At 63.7% G+C, this 19,322-nt stretch overlaps 3 protein-coding genes across 6 annotated transcripts; all 3 read right to left on the bottom strand.

Moving 5' to 3' along the window:
- Window positions 1-1,697: 1,697 nt before the first annotated feature.
- Window positions 1,698-4,930, bottom strand: CEND1 (cell cycle exit and neuronal differentiation 1). The gene is made up of 2 exons (XM_037011769.2): window positions 4,810-4,930; window positions 1,698-3,420 (listed from the first exon to the last, which is right to left on the bottom strand). Exon 2 carries the CDS (start codon window positions 3,320-3,322, stop codon window positions 2,873-2,875), a length of 450 nt encoding a protein of 149 aa, XP_036867664.2. The 5' UTR covers window positions 3,323-3,420; window positions 4,810-4,930; the 3' UTR covers window positions 1,698-2,872.
- A 317-nt stretch (window positions 4,931-5,247) lies between these two features.
- Window positions 5,248-9,802, bottom strand: SLC25A22 (solute carrier family 25 member 22). The gene is made up of 9 exons (XM_017678855.3): window positions 9,663-9,802; window positions 9,445-9,570; window positions 9,109-9,164; window positions 8,279-8,369; window positions 7,598-7,716; window positions 7,318-7,492; window positions 7,082-7,236; window positions 6,921-6,996; window positions 5,248-6,851 (listed from the first exon to the last, which is right to left on the bottom strand). The coding sequence occupies exons 1-9, from the start codon at window positions 9,680-9,682 to the stop codon at window positions 6,638-6,640; spliced, it is 1,032 nt and encodes a 343-aa protein (XP_017534344.2). The 5' UTR covers window positions 9,683-9,802; the 3' UTR covers window positions 5,248-6,637.
- PIDD1 (p53-induced death domain protein 1) lies at window positions 9,675-18,870 on the bottom strand. 4 transcript variants are annotated; one of them, XM_037011528.2, is made up of 16 exons: window positions 18,663-18,870; window positions 17,789-18,161; window positions 17,056-17,469; window positions 16,492-16,701; window positions 16,353-16,407; window positions 15,998-16,199; window positions 15,793-15,918; window positions 15,506-15,685; window positions 15,287-15,425; window positions 15,036-15,171; window positions 14,800-14,950; window positions 14,583-14,706; window positions 14,390-14,508; window positions 14,194-14,307; window positions 13,896-14,101; window positions 9,675-9,813 (listed from the first exon to the last, which is right to left on the bottom strand). In XM_037011528.2, exons 2-16 carry the CDS (start codon window positions 18,084-18,086, stop codon window positions 9,783-9,785), a joined length of 2,505 nt encoding a protein of 834 aa, XP_036867423.1. In that variant the 5' UTR covers window positions 18,087-18,161; window positions 18,663-18,870; the 3' UTR covers window positions 9,675-9,782. The 4 variants fall into 4 exon arrangements, with proteins under 4 accessions (XP_036867423.1, XP_036867419.1, XP_073073484.1 ...); XM_037011524.2 differs by lacking the exon at window positions 9,675-9,813 and adding an exon at window positions 13,263-13,671; XM_073217383.1 differs by lacking the exon at window positions 9,675-9,813 and adding an exon at window positions 13,263-13,671 and having other exon boundaries at window positions 15,506-15,664.
- Between the last annotated feature and the right edge of the window lie 452 nt (window positions 18,871-19,322).

The following is a 19,322-nucleotide window of genomic DNA, read 5'->3' as shown; positions in this document are numbered from 1 at the left end:
GAACCCAGAGTGCCCCAGCCACCCGGGCCACCAGGGTGAGGGGAGAAGTGAGCCATGGGCAACCCACAGGCCCAAGATGGAGCAGCAGGGTTAAGATGCACACACCGCATGACACTGCCACCCCACATCTGGGTATGCATCTAAGAGAAGTGATGCAAGGCCCCTGACATTCGCTTACCTGCATTCCCAGTGGCATGACTCACGACAGCCCAGAGGCTGAAGAACCCAGGTGTCCACCGATGGACAAATGGATGCACAAAACATGGTCAGTCTACACGATGGGATATTACTCAGCCCTAAAAAGGAAGGGGATCCTGACCCCTGCACGGTGTGGAAGAACCTGGGGGCTATCATGCTAAGGGAAATAAGCCCATCACAAAAGGACAGATCCTGCGTGATTCCTGTCGTAGGGGAACCTAGAGGAGTCAGCTGCACAGAGGTGGTTAGTGGGGGGGCGCCCAGGCTGAGGAGGGGAGGTTAGTGTTTAATGGAGACAGAGTTCAGTTTGGGGAGATGGAAAGTTCTGGAGATGGTGATAGCTGCAGACAACATGAATGTGCTTAATGCCACTGAGCGTACGATTAGAAATGGTTATGACAGTGAGTTTAATGTTATGTGCATTTTACAATAAACCAAAAACAGAAGGTGTGTGTGTGGTCCACACTTCTCACCTCAGAGAGATAGGCACGAGGTGCTACAGGGATTTTCATGACTGCTTTGTCTCAAGTTGCAGAGGTTTTTGAAACCACCTAAACATCCTGTAATGGGGACTTGATAAATACACGGGGCGGCCTCATGGGTGAAGGCTCAGTGTCAAAGGGGCTTCCAGCTGAAGCTGACAGACCCTCCTCATATTCACCTGTGCTCCCTCCCTGAGCCCTAAAATGTCAGGATGGGCTTGTGGGTTTTTAAGGTGCCAAGCGCAGACTAGAGAAAATGGGAGGGGGTGCTGGATGGCAAGAGGAGGGGGGCGGGGGGCAGGTCTGGACGAGGGTGTTGGGCCTGTCTGGGGCGTTTTCAGCCCAAGGCAAGTCTCTGGACTAGTTTGGGCCTGAGATGTGGGAACATGGATGGGTCGTGCCACTTTTGGAGGAGGTGTACTGGGAAAAGAAGGGGAAGATGTGCCCTCCCATGCCAGCTCAAAGGAGGCCTGGCAGAGGAAGGGCCCAGGGTACAAATCCTGCAGGTGCACTGCTGGGGCCCAATGGGGCCTTGCTCACCCCAGTCCACACCCAGTGGTCTCGCCCCAGCTGGGACACAGGAAGGCCTGGCCAGTTGGACACCCGGCCAGAGTGGGCTCTGGGAGCTGTGAGCAGCAAGTGATGAGAGGAGGAAGCCCCCTTCCCACAGCCTCCTCTGCGCCCACAGAGATGCGTGGAGCAGTCAGGGCTGGAGACACCAACCTGAGGAGCAGGGTCCCTGCCCCATTCAACTGCTCAGTCCCAACTCTGCCCTGTGCACCCTGGTCAGCAGCCTGGGCCTGAGGGTGGGTGCCCACAAAGTCCTGGGTGTGGCTGTCTGGGATGGCGCAGGGCATGGAGGTGGCAGGAGGGGCTGGTGAGGAGTATCTGGGGCTCCCTAGCCCTCCCTGGAAAGCCCTGCTGTGCATATGTGACACCCCCTGCTGCCCATACCTGGACAGGAAGCCCCTGTCTCTCTCCTGGCCACGTGCAGGTGAGGAGGACAAAAGCGCAGTCTTTAGACAATAGAGTTTATTTCAGACTAGTCTCCACTCAGCCCAGCGGGCCAGGCAAGGGCACGTCAGGTTCCTGCATGCCCACCACCAACCTCCAGAGCCTGCCTGATGTCACCCCGTCAGGAGCCAGGCTGAGACCAGACATGCTGAGGGGGCTGCACAGCACCGTCTCCCTGCAGGCGCAGTGGGGCAGCGGACTTGGGTGACAGTCACCCACCAAGCGGTTCTACTCTACCTGTTATTGCATTTATACGCTTGTTAGACTCAGGACACTGGATGAGGCAGGAGGGGCCACCTACAGGGACTGGGCAGGCACAACTGCCAGGCGGGTCCCTGATACCTGCCTTCCTGCCAGGCTCTTGGCTAATTGCTGCAGGATGGGGAGGGGGCCCCAGGCAGGAAGTGTGGTGGCCCCAGCCTCAGGGGCTCCCCTGAGGCACAAGCTATCAGGTGAGCTGTGAGAGACCGTTCTCTGGGTTCAGTCCAGCCAGCCAGCATTCAGTCAATGGACAGAGGTGGCATGGAAGCTCTGCTAACCTGACTGACCACTTCAAGTCAGCCCCACTGACCAGACCCACCCAAGTGGACCCCCCACTACCCAGTTCCAAGTGAAGAACAGAAAAGGGGAGAGACAGCCACACCCTTTAATGTCCCCACATGGGCTAGACCCAGGTTGGAACCCATCCCAAACCCCTGCCCAGCCCTGGAGTTCCCATCACTGGGGGCCCCTCAGGATGCTGCTGCCAGGAGGCCCACAGGGCCCCTGGGGCCTCTCAGGACAGGCTGGCACGTGTGAGCACTTTCATTCTGGATACGCCTGCCTGTGTGTGGGCAGGCCACACTCAGGGACCACCCTTTCCACTGGCCCAAGGTACCTTGGCCCAGGCTGGCATCAGAGTCTCTCCAGCCAATGTCAGAGCCCCACTTGGGGCAGTCTGGGAAATCCAGGGCCTGGACTCTTTCTGCCGTGGACATTGAGAGGGGGAATCCCTGGGGGGCCAGCTGAGGGGGCTTAGTTTCTGCTTTTGGGGGCTGCCCTCTCTCCCTCTGCATGTACGTGGGGGTATATATGTATATATATTACGGATGTACGAGTGTATGGATAGTGGTATGTGAGTTCGGCATGCACTGGATTCTCGAGGTCTGTACAGGAAGTGGGCACCTGGGCACCAGCCATCATTTTTTCCGCGCCAGGAAGATCAGGCCAAAAATCAGGGCTGCAGCTGCCACAGCCACCCCACCAGCTACCAGCAGGGGGGTCAAGTTCTCAAAAGGGCAGGGGCCTCGATCCTCTGGGCCCCTGCTGGGGGCCTTGTCCTCCTCAGCCCCATCCCCAGGGCCCTTGGGCTCAGGGGTGGCATCTGGGCTGCTGGGGGCCGCAGGGGCTGGCTTCAAGTTGCTGTGGTTGTTGAGAAGGGCAGGGTCTGCCTTGGCAGGGGTCTTCTTGGCAGATGGAGGGGTGGGGGCTGCAGGAGACTCCTGCTTCTCTGGTTGAGCTTCCTTCTTCCCGGGCTTAACCAAGAGGGCTTTCCCATCTGCAGCTGCGGGAGCTCTGGCCTCGGCACCAGCCTGGGGCCCCTTGGTTTCAGGCTTGGGGCTGCTGGCCGACTTCCCTCTGGACTCCATGGCAGGTGCTGCTGGCAGGCTGCGCGGGGTGTACGTGAATGGGCAGGTGGCTGGACCACAGCAGCTCAGGACAGCTCACCCTCGGGCATTACATGGGCCTGGAGGGAAACACAAAGACCCCGTGGCAGGAGACTCAGCGTTCCTGTATAGCCCCACTGCCTCATCCCTGCAGAGGCTCTGCCCAGCTCTCTGACTCCTCCAGGAGCTGGCTCAGGATGCCCCTCTTCCAGGGTTGGCCTCCTCTGCCCCTGGCTGCTCCCTGAGAAGTCCCTCCAACAACACAGGGACAGGCTACAGGCCCCCCACGGGCTGGGGTTGCAGGATTGGACCTGCAGGAGGCCTCCGTTTCCTCCTGTGCAGAATGGTCCTGCCCACACATGCTGTGTCCATCACACTGGCCTGTAGTAAGGAGGCCCTTTCAGGGAAGTGAGCACACACCCAGACCTGGGAAGGGTGTGTGGTCGGGGGAGGTGGACAGCAGCCACAGTGGGCCTGGGCAGAACCAACAATGTACCCTTCTTAGGAGGGCAACTGGGTCTTAGCAGAGGGGGCTCTGGGCAGGGCAGAAATCCAGGGTCTGGGCTCTCAGCACCAGTGGGGCGGGAGGGGGCCCATGCCAGCAGTCTCTGGATGCCACATGCTGAGGTATCTCCCCATGAAGCTGGAGAAGCCAGGTGGGCAGCGACAGGCCTTTGCTCCCTGCCAGCCATCAGCTGCTCCCCGGCTCCTGGTGAGCACCCACAAGACCGGCTTTGCCTGCTTCAGCTTAAAGGCAAAGCCTTCCTGAGCTGAGGGCTGTGCCTGTCTCAGGGGCAAAGGGGTCCCTGGTGTGCGCCAGATGGGGGCATCCCCTGTAGCTGTCAGTGTCAGCATCCCTGAATCTGGGCCGGCCACTGTAGGAAAGGCCTGGTCCAGATCCCCAATCTCTGGGATGGGGGGGAAATGGGGCCTAGCCACCTGCGTCTGAGTTATCCCTCCTGGAGGACCTAGATACCACCTGTCTCCCATCCCTGAGGAGGATGAGAAACCCCAGCCCCACCCTCAGGGATTGGGAGCCTGTGAGAGTGGCAGCCCAGGTTCCCTGCCCTGGCCAGCGACACTAACCACACCGGAGGTCGTCTGAAGGTCACACTGGGATTGGAGTGTCCCGGTGGGAGCCCCAGCTGCTGCCGCACTTCCCAGGAGCCCCAGCAGCCCTCACCCCAGCCACTCTGGAGGGGCGGCCAGCTCCTACACGTCAAGGTCGCCGAGGGCCAGTGGTCTGCTCTCCCACCCCAAGACCCTCGGTTATTTCTGGCTCGCACTGACGTCAGCCGGTTGCCGGTACCCCCCGCTCCCCCAACCCCGCGCCGGGCCGCAGTGCCCAAGAGCAAAGGGCCCGCGGGCGCCTCCCGGTGACCTTCAAGGCGGGGTACCGCCGCATCGCCCCGCGGGGCCCAGATCCTCGTCCCGCCCCAGGCCCGGCCTCGGAACCCCCGCCGCCTTACGCTGCTGCTCCCGGCGCTACCCGTTCAGCGCTGCGCGCTCTCCGCAAGACCAGGCGGCAGCGGCTGCGGCGGCGGCTGCGGCGGCTGCGGGGACTGGGAGTTTCCCACAATGCACCGCCCCGCGCAGGAAGCAGGGGGGCGGGACCGATCCGCGCCGGCCCCGCCCCCCGGCCGGCCCCGCTCCCCGCCGCCGGCAGGGAGCTCTGGGGTCCCCCAAGGGCTGCTTAGGGCCGGGGAGGCGAGGGGCTGAGGCTGCCCTTCTCTTACCCCCAACCTAGGCAGCGCGGGAGTCACGGAGCGGCTCCACCCAGGATCCCCTCGGGACAATGTGCCGTCAGTGGGTGGGCAGACGGACTGGGGTCTGCCGCGGTTGGGGGGCCAGTAACCAAGGGGGGCTGCCCTTTCCCTTCACCCCTTAAGAGTTGTCTCAGACAGAAGGCATCTACTTAGAATATTTATTTATCTTCTTACATGACAAGACACAAAAGTTACAACTTTTAAAACTTTTCAAAAGAAAAAAATATAATTCTGTAAAGCAGCAGCTTCCAAGGTACAGATGTGACGGGAGGGGGCAGCTCCCAGGAACAACCGTGAACAAGGGGCCCAGGCCAGAGCCCCAGGTAGTGTCACTGGGGAGGGCCTCCACTGAGGGGGCCCAGGTTGAGGGACACAGCACCAGCATGTCAGAATCAATCACCAACACAATCACCAATCACGTGGCCACTCAATTCACGACATCAGGGGGTCTGGGGGCTGGGAGGGCAGAGCTTATGGAGTGTGGTCAAGGGCCTTATGCAGAGGCCCAGAGAACAGGGTGAGCCTGGGAGGCCTAGGGTAGTTCCCAGACCTCAGAAAGCAGAGCAGATGCTCCAGGCTCCATACTGGTCCTAATCCCTCCCCTCCCCACTGGCTAATCGGAGACCCAGGGTGGGGGGTCTCAGAATAGGGGTCTGCTGAAGATGAAGCAATAGGGGCCGGGCTGGAGAAATCAATTCCTAGATGGGGTCAGAGGGGAGTCTAGGGCACATACAGCGCGCGCGCGCACGCACACACACACACACACATACATACATACATACATACATACATACATATCCTGGCCGTGGGGGAAGGGAGCAGCCTCCCAGGGCCCCATCCCTGAGAGGCAAGGTCAGCTGAGGGCTTGTAGACACAACCCGCTCCCCACACCTGGACATACACACCTCACATGCTCTGGGCCCCCAGCCTAGGGCGGGGGCAGGAGGGCCACCAGAAGGGATACTGGGTCCCACAGTAGTGAGGAGTAGGCTTGCCCCGGGAGTCACTACTAAGCAGAACCTCCCACTTGGGACCCCTGGCTCAATGCGGTGGGGGCAGCAGACCCCAATCCTCCTGCAAAGCTTGCCAAGGTGCAAAACGGAGTCTTGGCTGAGGCGAGGAGAGTAGCAGGGAGGCTGACCACGGACAGAGGGGATGGACAGAACCACTGCGCTCCACATGCTAATGAGTAGGTCTGTGTGGGGTCCCTCTGTGGATGAGGGGCCAAGCCTCGGCGACAAAAGCTGGCAGACTGGAGTGTAGGGTCCTGCCTGCCTATCCCAGGTCTGAGGCCCCCAGTATAGAGACCAGCTCTGTCCTGGGGGTACTCTGGCCAGGGCAGGGCTGGGTAGGGGCCGGCTCCGGGAATGTAAAGATTTCCACATTTTCTACATAAATAAGACATTGATCCCAGTGGTTGCGCAGGCAGGACTCCTGGGAGGCCATGTGTGGACCACCCATGTGGCCCCTGAGCCCCTTCCTCAGCCTCTCCCGTCCATGTGGGGAGGGGTGGGGAGAGACATTCCCTTGCTCAGTCCTGGGCAGGCCGCCCGGCTCTGGCCGCAGTCTGGTCCAGCTGGGCTGAAGGCCTGGGGGGCTGCGGGGGCTGCAGCAGCCCCAGCAGCGTCTCGGCGATACCCAGGAAGTAGACCACTTGAGCGATGCCGAAGAGCGGGGCGATGACCAGGGCACGGCAGTAGGCGCCCTTCAGGAAGGCCGAGGGGCCCTCATGCTGCAAGATCTTCCTGCAGGGAGAGGTGGGTCAGAGCGGGCACTGGGGCCCCCTCAGCCCACTGCCTTGGGGCCTTGCCCACCTGGCACAGTCCAGAAAGCCGGAGTAAGTGTCCTCGTTGAGGCCGCGCTGGAGTGACTGCAGCCGCGTCTTCACCACTGCAGGGGGTGTGCAGTCAGGGTAGGGCCCTGCCAGCCTCCTGCCCAGCCCCTCGACCCCAGCCCCCTTCCCCAGGGCACCGACCATCACAGGGGTTGACAGCCACTGCAGCTGCACTCCCGGCCACGCAGCCAGCCAGGAAGGACACATAGAAAGGAGACTTCTCTCCGGACGCTGGCTGGCCCAGCTGGTTCAGGTTGGCAAAGAGGGGGAAGTACACAACGGAGAAGGGGACGTCCCTATGGAGGGGGTCAGTGGTGACCAGGAGGTAGGTGCCAGCAGGTGGGCCCCCTTCCTCCCAGCCTCTCCATCCCTCCCACCTGAGCAACGTGGCTCCAAGTCCCTTGTAGAGGCCAGCGATGCCACGGCTCTGCAGCAGGTCCCGGGTCAGCTGGGTGGCCGTGGGCCGTGGGGCAGATGGAGCCTCCACTGGTGGTCGGGTGTCCCCCTGGGCTGGGAGCTGGGCCTGGGCAGCCAGTATCTTCTTCTGGGCATCTGGGAGAATGGGGAGGGGCCTGCTGCTCTCCCTCCCAATTCAGGGAGGGCGGGGATCCGGCTCTGGCTGCCCCTCCCACCCCCCTCTCCCCTGCACGCTCTCACCAATGCGGCCCGCGTCCTGAAGCTGGATCTTCAGCATCTCCATGGGGGTTGTCACGATCACCTGGCAGGTGCCCGCTCCACAGCCTGCCAGCATCTCCTTAAATAGGGTCAGCTTCTGCCTGCAGCGCAGAGGGGGGCCTTGGTGAAGAGTCAGAGGTCCCACCATCCAGGGTTGCCCACTGTGCCTGGGTGTGAAGGGGAAGGGGAGCAGTGGGGACAGATGCAGCCCTGTGGGGGCACAGCACCCCTTGGCCAGCTACTCCTCCAGGCCTTCCAGCCACGGGCATCAAGCCCAGCAGGCAGACGGCACATGGGCAAGGCCTCGGAAAGGCAGCGAGGCCGATTTTGAGCAAAGACAAATGGAGAGGCTGGGGGCCTCCAGTGCCCCAGTGGGCTACCCGCTCAGTTCCACCCTCTGGTGACAGGGGAAGGCTGGCTGATGTGGCCCGAATCCTAACCTACAAGGGGTGATAGTGGCTGGAGGCAAAGGACCACTGGCTCAGCACCTCCCCCACTGCCCCCCATTCAGAGGTGGGGAGGACGGGGGAGGAGACCCCGCCAGGTCAAGGTGAGGGGATGAGGGAGGGCACAGCCTTTGTCCTGCTTGCAGGCTTGGACCCCTCCCCTCTCCCCCTCACGATCTTGGGCCCCAGCTGCCAGGCAGAAGCCCCCACCCCTCACCCATCTTTGGAAAGCTGGTATCGGAAGAAGTCATTGGCTGCCAGCTTGATGGCCTTCTCTGGGGTGACAAGGGTCAGGTTCACAGCAGCTCCTGTGGGGCACACGGGGGAACATGGGCAGGTTGGTAGCCCGGCTGGCAGGCTCTCAGCCAGCCCTGGCCTTCCAGCTGGCAAGGGTACCACAGTCACTCCCTGGCCGCCGCGTCCTGCCCTCTCACCCACATTTGTGCCGGGTGGTGGTGGACACAGGCGGGGACAGGGGCAGGGCCTGCAGGCGCTCTGCACAGCCTCCTGCTCCAGCCTGGTGGGCCTCGCTGAGGAGCCCCTCTCCCCAGGTCAAAAGGTGCTGGTGCTGGCTGAAAGGACGCCGTGTGCATGGCCACACCTGGCCTGGTGTGGGTGAGGGGCCCTCTCGGCCGTGAGGGTTTAGGGCTGCCCAGCATGTGGGCAACTGGGCTTGGGGACTGCTTCCTAAGCTGCTTTGCAGTAATGCCTCCCACCCACTCCCAGCGTCCTGGCACAGATGGTGTCCTGCCTGTACCAGAAGGCAGGGGAGGAGGCTGAAGCCACTGGCGAAGAGACACAGTGTCCTGCCTTGCTGTGTGCTGGCAGTGAGTGGAGGGCAGGGTGATGCCCTGGGAGGCGGCTGAGAAGGGCCCCTCCGCAGAGATCCTGTCATCCAGCCCAGCGCGGTGCCCACACCCCGCTGGTGGCCCCAGAGGCACACTCATACCCAGGCCCCGCTGCTGTCTTGCCTTCCCTCCTGCCTCCCGGCCACTGGCGGACCCAAGGCTGAGGGACAGGGCCACCCAGGACCCCATCGAGCCTCACCACGGTACATGCCGAAGTAGCCCTCTGAGCGGATGGTCTTCACGAGGCAGTCCGACCTGCGGCCAGGGGGTGGGGTAAGCTGGGGGTGAGCTGGGGACCAGCCGGGGAGCAACGCAGATCCTGGTAGGAGCTCCCCCAGGCCTGCCCTGCCTCAGCTTCCTCTTTAGTAACAGGGGTGGGGGGACTCAGGTGCAGAGCAGGAGTCTGACCTCCGCAGCCCCCACAACACATGGCTCCTCATGCCTGCTGCCCCTGCCCCCAGGTGTCCCCTGGCCTCCCCTCCATCCCCATCCCCAGACATGTGCTGGCCAGCCCTCCACCCCCAGGAGCGCTCACATGCTGGTGTACATGCGCTGGCCATTTTGCTGGTTCTGCAACCTCGTCTTGGCCAGGTCGATGGGGAACACGCAGGTGACCCCGATCAGCCCAGCGATGCCGCCATTGATGAGCTTGGCTGGCAGACTGTGGGCAGAGGGAGTGTCAGGATGGCGGTCGGTCACTGGTCAGGGCAGGTAGGGGCTGGGCCAAGACCAAAGGCAGGGTCGCACTCTGACCTGATCTGCTTATCAGCCATTTATCTCGAGCACACCCAGGTAGGACGAGGTGGAGAGGCAGATGCCTGGTGGTGGAGGCGGACAAGGTGGCAGTCCAGGGGGGAGGGGCGTCCTCCTCGTTCAGGGGGATTTTAAAATCACCCCTTTGGTCCTAGAAGGAAGAGGGGCTGAAATCATCAGGAGGCGGGGCAGAAAGTTCAGGGGCGCACCGGAGAAATAAGCTTCTCCCAGAGGTCTCCTGCCACCACCACCCATGCTTCGGGGGGGGGTCAGTGCCTGCTACTTGACCCATCCCTGGGGCCATCCTGCCTCCCCTTGAGGCCCCCCAACAGCTTGCCCTCCCAGCAGGCCTTGCTCACACATAAGCTCACGTGCACCCGCAGCAGAGCATGCACGTGAGCCTGTTCAGTTTAAAGGGCCAGGAGCCTCTAAGAGAGGCAGCGGCTGAGGCCAATCTGACAGCCAGGGCACCTCAGACTAGCCTGGGTGGTGGTGATGCACCCCCCCAACCTTGAACAGAAGCAGCTGGTCCCTGGCCTCTTCAGGAGGGAGGTTGGAGTCTCCTCCCTGGCAACCCAGGACCCCAGCCAAGGCTCTGCTCAGGGCTGCCTAGATAGGCGCTGCCAGCTCAGGTGCAGCCCCCAGTGCCAGGGCAGTTTCAACACTGGATCCCCAAACACGCCTCCCCTCGGAAAAGCACCATCCTCGCCCACCCGAGCTCCTACCACCTCTCCACCGCGTCCAGGAATCTCACTCCTAAGCAGAAACACAAACACACAAACAGGATCCCAGAACCCCTGGCAGCTTCAGGGCTGCGTGGGGGCACGGCAGGGGGCCAGTGGGAGGAGGATGGCTGCCCTTCTGAGGCTCCCTGGGGTCGGTCCCCCACCCACTCTAGGCCTGGGAAGAAGAGAGGCCCCTTTCACTAGAGCAGGGCTCCAGGGGCCTCCCCCTGCCTCCCCCAGGCCCCGGCAGAAGCCAGCTGTCAGGCTCTCCTGCACGGCCCTGCGGCCCAGGGTCACACGGCTGGCTCACACCCGCGGTCCGTCCAAGGACTGGTGACCTTCACCCCGGCTTTCACCGGCCAGGCGGGACCCTCTGCCTCCGCCGCCGCCCCCCGCCCCATGTCCCGCTCACCCGGAGGTGCACCGGACCCGGCTCGGAGCCTACAGCCGGCGAGCTCACCGAGGAGACCCGGCGGCCGAGGGCGGCGCCGGCTGCGGGGATTGGCCGCGGGGCGGGGCCGCCTCGGGGGAGCGACTTTCTCTTTCACTTTGGGCGCACTGAGGCTCCTCCCTGCAGTCGTGGGAAAAGGCAGGAGACGGGAGGGCGGCGGCCCCCTCAGCCCAAGGGACAGGGAATCTGACTCAGGCTGACCCAACCAAGCCAGGCCACTCGCCTGCAAGGACTCCAGCGGCCTGGTGGGTTCCTGCATGCAGCTTGCAGGCTGGATCTGTCCAGGGCCCTGAAACCCCGAGGAGGGGGCTCCCTCTGTGCCCAGGCCCAGTGGGCCTCTGCCTGAGGAATCTGGTGCCCTGGGGTGGACATGGGTCCGTGCCCACTCGTGCCTGTGGGACCCGTGTGTCAGTTGGGGAAGGCACATTTTAGGGCAACCTCGAGCTGGAGCAGAGGAAGACACTCCTGTCTGCTCAGGCCAGGGAAAAGGGACACTGGGTCTCAGAGGCCACTGGCTGCCACTCACAGGCCTGCTGACATGGGAAGTGGCACTCGCAGAGCCTCTGTCCTGCCAAGGTGCCTGTCCCCCACACACCCAGGGCCTCATGCCAGGGCCCTGTCCTCCATGCCCAGCTTGCAGAAGTCCGACCTCTGAACTTCAACCCAACCTGTCCCTCCCTACTCCACCACCCCACCTTCAGGTGTAGACTGGCTGCAGCCAGCTCTCTGCAGGCCTCCACCCTGGAAGCAGAGATTGCATCCTCTCTGGTCTCCCAGGGGACTTGAGTGAGCCCTGCCTCCCTGAGCATCACCAGACCCCACCTGTCTAGGGGAAGGGACACTGCGTGACAGGGTCCAGGATTCAGACAGGCCACCAAAGGCAGGGAGGGGAGCCCTGGTCTTAGGAAGAGGCAGGCCCAGATCCCAAGCCTGAGAAGTCAGCTGGGGGTCCCAGTGGCAGCAGGGAAGGCTTGAGAACAGAGCGAGGGGGCTCTGCCTGGGGAAGACTGGCAAGCGGGTCCTCTGTACCCTGAACTCCCTCTGTCCTCACTGCATGGGTCCCATCCCCAGCTTCTAGGACAGCCCACCCCTTCATGCCATGGTGCCCTAGAAAGCAGGAGGCGCCATCCAAGCCTGAAGCCCCAGGACTGTCAGCCTTCACTGTCCCCACCCTGCTTCCCCAGGCTAGGTAACCTGAGGCCACAGGCAGGCTAAGGACAGTGCCTGACACACAGACCACCTAAAGGATGAGCTGCTACCTCCAGACCCACAGAGATAAAGCCACCCACAAATGAATTCGCCGAGCTCCCCCAGCCCCAAGAAAGGCAATGTGGGGAGACTCAGTCTGGCCACTCGCTTCCCCAGGGAAGGCTCTTTCTTTCCTGACGGCTGGAGGGACGCTGACACATGGACAAAAGATGAGAGGGATGTGGGCTGTGGGCTCAGCTTGGACGCAGGCTCATCTTTCGGTGCGGCTGGAGGAGTCCCGCGGGGCCCCAGATGGCCACGCTATCTGCCGCCAGGTCGTGGGGACTCCAGCCACCCACGTGGACACACACGTCCGGTGAGGTCCCACGTGTGCGCTCCCCACGGCCTGACCTGTGCTCCGGCCCCAGGAGCCCAGCCCGCGGGGACACGTGTGCTCTGGGAGCGCGCCCGTCACTGCCCGGGGCGAGCAGGGCCTCCACACCCGGGCAGCAGCGGGTCAGAGCATCCGCCCGCCCGGGCCCCGCGGGAGCTGCCCTGTCGCGCCACTTGTCACCTTTACCCTCTGCCGCGGCGCCCCTCGTCCCCGCAGCCGGGCCGCGCTCGGGTAAGCCGGCGGAAGGGAGCGGCCCAGCGGGCACTCACCGAGCACTCTGCCGCCGCCGCCGCCGCCGCCGCGCACGCCTCCCCACCGTGCCGCGCGCGGGGCTGCACCTAGACGCGGAGAGGCGTCTGCTCGGCGCGCGCCCCGCCCCCGGCAGCAACGCGAGCTCCGGCTCCCCCTCCCGGCGGCCGTGGTCACGGCGCCGGGACGCGCCAGAGACCCGCGCAGCCGGCACCGGGCCTTCCTTGGTCTCCGGAGCGGTGCCCCTGTGTGTGCCGGGGACCGAGATTAGCTCCGTGGGGCTAGCGGGTGGCGAGGAGTACTCAGACTAAGTTGTCCTAAGGGAGGAGCAGTCCGGGCGCACAGTAGGTGTTCAGAGGCCTGAGCTGGTCAAGCCCCAGCAGCCAACGGTGGGTAATGGGGATGCAGAGTCCAGCACACAGGTGACTTTGCGGCCATTGGTTCTGCAGCTGTTACTTTGTACCTGGGCTACGCTCTCTCCAGGGACAATCGAAGGCCTGGACACATGGGAGAGGGCAGAGGCCAGGCCTCCGATTGCTGGCTCTGCTTGCCTTCCACCAGCTCCTCCATCCAACAAATAAACAGCCCTGAGCCAGCAGCCATAATGGTGCATGTTTGTTACACACCAGGAGTTGTGTGTGGGGCGGGGTGTTTCTGTCCCCAAACACGGGGAGGGCTTCAAAGTGGAGACCTCTGACCTTTGGCCAGGGCACATCAGGGCCCAACCCAACCCAAAGTGTGGTCTAGGCCTGGGCAGGCTCTGGGGACTGTGACACTGAAGGGCCAGATGGGGCAAGGTCCCCAGGTGCCAGGCTTGTGCGCTGGATGCCATCTTGGTACTTGCGGAGGCCGAGCTCCAAGACAGCCCGCACCTCTTCAGCCACATCCCGCCGGTCACTCTGCTCCAGGGCTTGCACTAGGAGCCCCACGGCCCCCCGCTGTCCAGCCTGGCGCTCAGCCCAGGAGAAAAGCATATGGCGGATCTGGCCATCCAGGTCGTCCCTGGGAGGGGGGAGTGGTGACAGAGGGGCCCAGCCCAGAACCACCCGCCACATTCAGGATTCCGCTCACCCTCCCAGGATGGGTGCCCTGCACCCTGGACCAGGTGAGGCCAGACTCTCCCTCTGCTGCCTGCTTGCTTTGCCCCCCTGGACGGAACTTCCACCAGCCTACAGTATGCCCCTCCTGGTGGCCAGGGCCCAGGCGTGAGGCTCGAAGGAACTCACCGGAACTCGTGCCGGATGCGCTGCAGCTCATGGTAGGGCATGCCCAGGTGCAGGGCCACAGCTGGCCAGTCAGGGCCCAGGCGCCCAGCCACATTCAGCAGGTTGCTCTGGGTCAAGAAGCCGGTCTCCGCATCGCCCAGGTTCAGAGGTGCCAGGGAGAGAACAGGCCCCCATCCCCGTCCCGGCCCCTCAGACCCCCGCAGCCTCTGAGGGGAAGAAGGCATGCCATGGGCCCTGGCTGCCCCCTGGGCCTCTCCACCGCCCCACCCCTTCACACACATGATCCCCCGGGTCGCACCGGCAGCTTGATGGGCAGGGTGGCCATCCACAGGGCATCTGCGGCTTTCCTCTGTCGGGCAGCCTCTGCCTCCTTGGGTACCTCCTCAGGCACAGCTCCCCGGTAGAAGGACACCTGGGTGGGGTGAGGTGGAGTCAGTGCTCTGGCCTCTGCCCAGGCAGCCTGGGGACCCAGGGGCCCCACCCCATGGACCCACCTGGCCCCGCACAGCCTGAGCCTGCCGGTCCAGGGCAGTGGTCACATACACCTCCTTCATGTTCTTCAAGTGAGAGTAGAAGACAAAGCAGACCCTGCCCTCCACACAGTCCGGGCGGTCTGGGGGCAGGTGTGGGCTCAGCAGAGAACCTGGTGGCAGACCCAGGGTCCCCTCCCCAGGGACAGGGGCATACCAGCATCCACGTCAATGCCCCTCTCGAAGGCGGCAAAGAATTTCTCTCCCTCAAACATCTCCACAGTGTCAGAGGGCTCGGGGCCTCGGTACCGCTCCAGCAGCCGCTGCAGGGTGGCATCCACCTGGGCGGCACCCCTGGCTCAGAGCCCAAAGCCCCGCGCCCCCAAGCCAGGCCCTTGGCACCTACCCTGCTGCCCTCTGGACCCCTGTCCCACCTTGTCTCGGGGCAGGCACTGCAGCAGGACCTGCTCAGGGTCCCGGCGCCTCTGCAGTGCAATAAGGTTGACACGGTGCAGCCGCAGCCGCTCCCAGGCCTTGCGTGCCAGGCCCCCAATGCAGGTTTTGGTGGTGTACCAGAGCCAGTACCTGGGAGGGCAGGAAGTGGGTCAGGTGTGCCCCCACAGAGGGGGTGGGACAGGGCAGGGCTTGGGAAAGCTGAGTGAGCCCTCACCAGGAGAAGTGCATGACCTGGAAGCGAGCGTACAGGTGGGTGAGCTCCAGGGCCACCTGCGCCGTGATGTCATCCCAGGCGGCTGTGGGAGGGGCCCGGTGCAGCAGGTGCAGACAGGAGCGGTCCAGACTCAGGCCTGGGGATGGGAGGGGCCACAGACTGAGGCCTCCGTGGCAGGGGCTTCCCCTTTGAGCACTCACCCCCCCCCCCCGTGGCCACATGTCCAGGGATGCCACATGGCTGCCTGTCACCTGTGACACCAGGGGGCAGAGGCAGCTGCACAGTGACTGGCTGCAGGAAGCCGGGAGGTCCACTCTGGGAGAGGCACAGCAGGGGGCTCGCAGCAGCCTCTGGCTCCTCCAGCAGCGCTCTGCGGGCCATACGCACCACCTGGGGCAGACAGACCACCTGAATACCTGCCTTCCTGCCGCAGTACGACCTGTCACCCTTGACAGCTGCCCTGCCCAAACCTGCATGTGGACGCGACGAGGCTCCGTGGTGACCCCAGGAGGGAATATGACCTTGACGCCAGGATGTCCCGATGAGTACAGCAATGTCCCCTCTGGTGGCACCAGGCAGGAATCGGACACAGGGCGTGAAACCACGAGGAACCACGAGAAGTGGGGCACCTGGCAGTGAGCCCAGAGCCGCTGGGCATGGAGGGGGGTTGGAGGGAGCAGGGTCAGGGCGGGGTGGAAGAGGTCCACGTGGGGCCACTCCTGGGGCTCCTTCCCGGCAGGCCCGGACGGACCCTCACCTTGGGTGTCTCTTCCTCCAGCTGGGTTGCCAGGTCACTCCAGGTGTCGTCATTCAGGCTCCTGACCACCACCTCACGGCAACGCCGGGCCCGAGGGGGCACAAAGAGCAGCCACAGGCCCACCTCCTGCCAGGCGAGGGTGGTATGAGCCCTGGGGCTGTGCCTGGGCCCTCCTCAGCAGCCCCCCGACCTGCCCTGGCCATGCCTGCTGGAAGGCCACCCCATGGGGCTGCAGCTCCAGGACACCACTGAGCAGAGCATCATGGGGACCCAGAGGGATGAGGTGTGGCTCCGGCAACCACAGTCGATAGCGGATGGTGACAGGAGTAGCAGTGGCCCTAGCAGGGAACTGCAGGCGGACACCACAGGCCAGAGTCACGGAGCAGCCTTGAGGGGTCACGGGGAAGCTGAGTGAGGATACAGGGGCATCAGGTCAGATAAAAAAGGGCCTGTAAGTCTGATCCTGGCACCCCTGGGGGACTGCAGACCACCAGGCATGGGCAAGGTATCCAGCATGCACTGCGTGACAGTGCAGATGCCCCTCTAGCACCCCCACACACCTGTCCAAGTCTGAGGTCAGGAACAGTTGAGGTACATCCAGGGCCACGGGTGACCCTGTGGAAGGACAGATGAGTTGTCAGGATGGTGTCAGTGCCTGTGTTCTGTCCATGGCCTGCCCCTCCCTAGCAACAAGCTTACCTGGGGGACTGTGGGTGTCTGGTAAGGCCTCACCCAGGGGGTTCCCCTGCAGGCGCACAAAGGGGGCGTCCAGTAGCTCAGGGGGCACGTCCCGGAGCTGATTGTCCCTCAGGTCCAGCCGGGTGAGCAGCGGGAGGCGAGCCAAGCCAGCAGGTGCTGAGGTCAGGAGGTTGCTGTGCAGAACAAGTTGCCGCAAGGACCGCAGCCCCACTGCGGGCGGGAGGGCAGGTGCTGGCTTAGAGCCACAGAGAACCACTCAAGGCTGCCCCAGGCCTGGAGTGCCAGGCTGAGACAGGGTGCTCATGCTAGGGCCTCCCAGAGAAGCCTAGTCAATCTTTGCCCCATGGCTGGACTCAGAGCTCAGGAAGCCTGTGCTTTAAGGGAGGGAGGCCAGGGAAGTTGGGAGGCAAACAAGGGCTCCTAGGAGGAGGAAGGGCATGAAGGTGGGCCAAGCCTGCATGTGCATGGGCCCCTGCAGAGAACGAGTGGCCCACCTGAGAGTACAGGGGGATCTGGGGCCGAGGACCGCCCCCCATCAGGCTCCAAGCCAAGGGGACTACCTACCAAGGGAGGCCGGGAGGCTCTGCAGCCGGTTGGAGGCCAGATTGAGCTCAGCAAGGCTGCTCAGGCCTCCAATCTCAGAGGGCAGAGTATCCAGAAGGTTCTCAGAGAGATCGAGGCACTGCAAGGTGGATAGGGCCCCCAGTGTTGTGGGCAGTGCTCGCAGATGGTTGTGGCTCACAGAGAGGAAGGTGAGGGCAGGGAGGGCCCCCAGGGCCTCGGGCAGCTCTGAGAGGTGGTTGTGAGAGAGCAGGAGGGCATCCAGGCCTTCCATTTTCAGGATGCAGGTTGGCAGTGTCTCCAGGCTGTTGAAGCTCAGATCCAGGTGGGCCAAGTGGGCCAGGCCACTCAGGCCAGTGGGGAGTGTGGTCAGGGAGCCCCGGAGGCAGGCACCCAGTGCTGCCCGGCGTTGCCCACCTGGGAAGGGAGATGGCGGATGTGGCCCTCAGAACCAGACTGCCAAGTCCCAGCTCAGCCAACCAACCAGGGAAGGGGCTGTGCGCAGGGAGGCAAAGACCTCACCCAACACCACCCCAGCAGGGACACACAGAGACACCAGCAGATGGAGGGAGGCAGGGACCGATGGCCATCACCTGAGACCCACCTCAGGAAAAACACCCCACCAGGTAGCTGCCGGGTCCAGAAACCAGTTCAGCCAGCTTGGCCTAGGTAAGGGGGTGTCATGGTTGTGCAGAGAATGGTGGCAGGGCTGGGATCAGGCTGGGTTGGGACTCACCTTTGAGGACCAGGGAGCGGAGGCGCTGCAGGCTCTGCGGCAGCAGGGCCAGGGTGGCCTCCAACAGCCGCGGGTCTTCGTGGCCACTCAGCTGCAGGAACTCCACCTCCAGCAGCTGAGTGGGCTGCTGGGCACACAGGTGCAGCAGCCAGTGGCAGCCCCCTGGGTACAGGTCCAGGCTTAGCCGGTTTCCAGCCAGAAAAGGGGGAGCCAAGGGTCCCACAGCATCTGCAGCATCTCCTACAGCATCTTCTGCAGCAGCTGCCTCGGGCTCCAGCCCCCCTGCCACTGCAGCCATTGCCCACTGGCTGTCCTCGGGGGCCAGACATGTCCCAGCTCGCCAGGCAGGCCTGCCTAGGCAAGGCAGGGGAGGCTGCGGAGTGGGGGAGGAGCTGGTGTGAGTGGGGCTGGGCCCTCCTCCCATCAGGGAGTCTGGCTGGGGGAGAGCCATGCCAACTGGTCCACAGAGCCCACAGCCTAGGCTGGACAGATTATTGGTGAGCTGGGACTGGAGAATTTGATTCCAAGGGCTGAGAGGGCAGCAGGCAGGGAGACTCCTCTGTGCAGAGAAGCCTGGGGAACCTGCTCGTGGGGAAGGGGGAGGAGGGAGACATCATGTCCTAATGCTGGAAATTTGGACAAGGGACTCCTAGAGCTATCAGGTCATCGTGGCTGTCTCCTGGTCTCCTGGGTCCGGTCCCACCTCCAGGCTTCACACCCAGCAGCTTTGACCAGAGGTCTAGAGACCCTCAACTAGTTGGTGGAGGCAGTGACCCAGGCAAGGGAAGGGGACTGCCGCTGCTATCAGAGAGGTAAATGGGGGAAGGGGGCCCTGGACGGTTTGGGCTAGTGGGGACCGGACCCACTCCCATACCCCTGGAAGGTTCTTCTGCCGCTTCCAGTTTACATCTCGGTCCGCTGGGGAGAGCGAGGCACCGTGCTTTCGGGGCTCCGACAGCCCGAGGGCCGTCTGGGCCGGGAGACCACCCACCGCCTGCCTGTGGCCGGCCTGTCTCTGCGGTCCAGGCCGGCGCGACCCGCGCGGCGCGCTCTACCGCCCGGTTCCCGCCGGCGCGTTTCCGGGCGGGCCGGGATCCAGGCACCTCCTCCTGGGCCCCGCCCCGCCCCCGCCCACCGAGCCGCCTCCCCGCCCGCGGGTGCAGAGCTTCTGGCCCCCGGGCCACGCTGCGCAGACGTTGTTCACTTCTGGACCCGCGTGAAAATGAGCGGGTTCGGTATCGGGGAGGATCACAGCTGCTGCCCTACACCGCATCTCGCCAGAAGCCAGCGCTCCAAGACTGTGCCCTTCCCCGGACAGCCCCAAAGGCCTCCACTCAGGTGCCGCAGAGACCCGGCTCCCAGCCCCAGTGACCCTGCTTACAGGCGGTCACTCTGGGCCAGATGTCCTGACATTGGGGTTCCCCACATGCTGCCTTATTCAATCTTTGTCTACATCTCACAAGGGGGTAAAAGGAGGCTCTGAGAAATCGGATTTTGCTGAAGGCCACATTGCTGGTGAGTGCCAAACCTCAAC

The sequence above is a fragment of the Manis javanica genome, chromosome 11 (genome assembly GCF_040802235.1).
Source record: "Manis javanica isolate MJ-LG chromosome 11, MJ_LKY, whole genome shotgun sequence".
NCBI classification, from domain to species: Eukaryota; Metazoa; Chordata; class Mammalia; order Pholidota; family Manidae; genus Manis; species Manis javanica.
This window is presented reverse-complemented; position numbering and strand designations above follow the sequence as displayed.

What these genes read in the sequence shown, in the direction of transcription:
- SLC25A22 (XM_017678855.3), bottom strand. Translation starts at nt 9,682, where the DNA reads ATGGCTGATAAGCAGATCAG. An exon ending in ATGGCTGATAAGCAGATCAG is followed by an intron (nt 9,571 to 9,662) that starts GTCAGAGTGCGA and finishes CTCTGCCCACAG; the next exon opens with TCTGCCAGCCAAGCTCATCA. An exon ending in GGCTTTCTGGACTGTGCCAG is followed by an intron (nt 6,852 to 6,920) that starts GTGGGCAAGGCC and finishes CTCTCCCTGCAG; the next exon opens with GAAGATCTTGCAGCATGAGG.
- CEND1 (XM_037011769.2), bottom strand. Translation starts at nt 3,322, where the DNA reads ATGGAGTCCAGAGGGAAGTCGGCCAGCAGCCCCAAGCCTGAAACCAAG.
- PIDD1 (XM_037011524.2), bottom strand. Translation starts at nt 18,086, where the DNA reads ATGGCTGCAGTGGCAGGGGGGCTGGAGCCCGAGGCAGCTGCTGCAGAA. An exon ending in CAGGTCATGCACTTCTCCTG is followed by an intron (nt 14,951 to 15,035) that starts GTGAGGGCTCAC and finishes CTGCCCTCCCAG; the next exon opens with GTACTGGCTCTGGTACACCA. An exon ending in CTCAGGCTGTGCGGGGCCAG is followed by an intron (nt 14,308 to 14,389) that starts GTGGGTCCATGG and finishes CACCCCACCCAG; the next exon opens with GTGTCCTTCTACCGGGGAGC.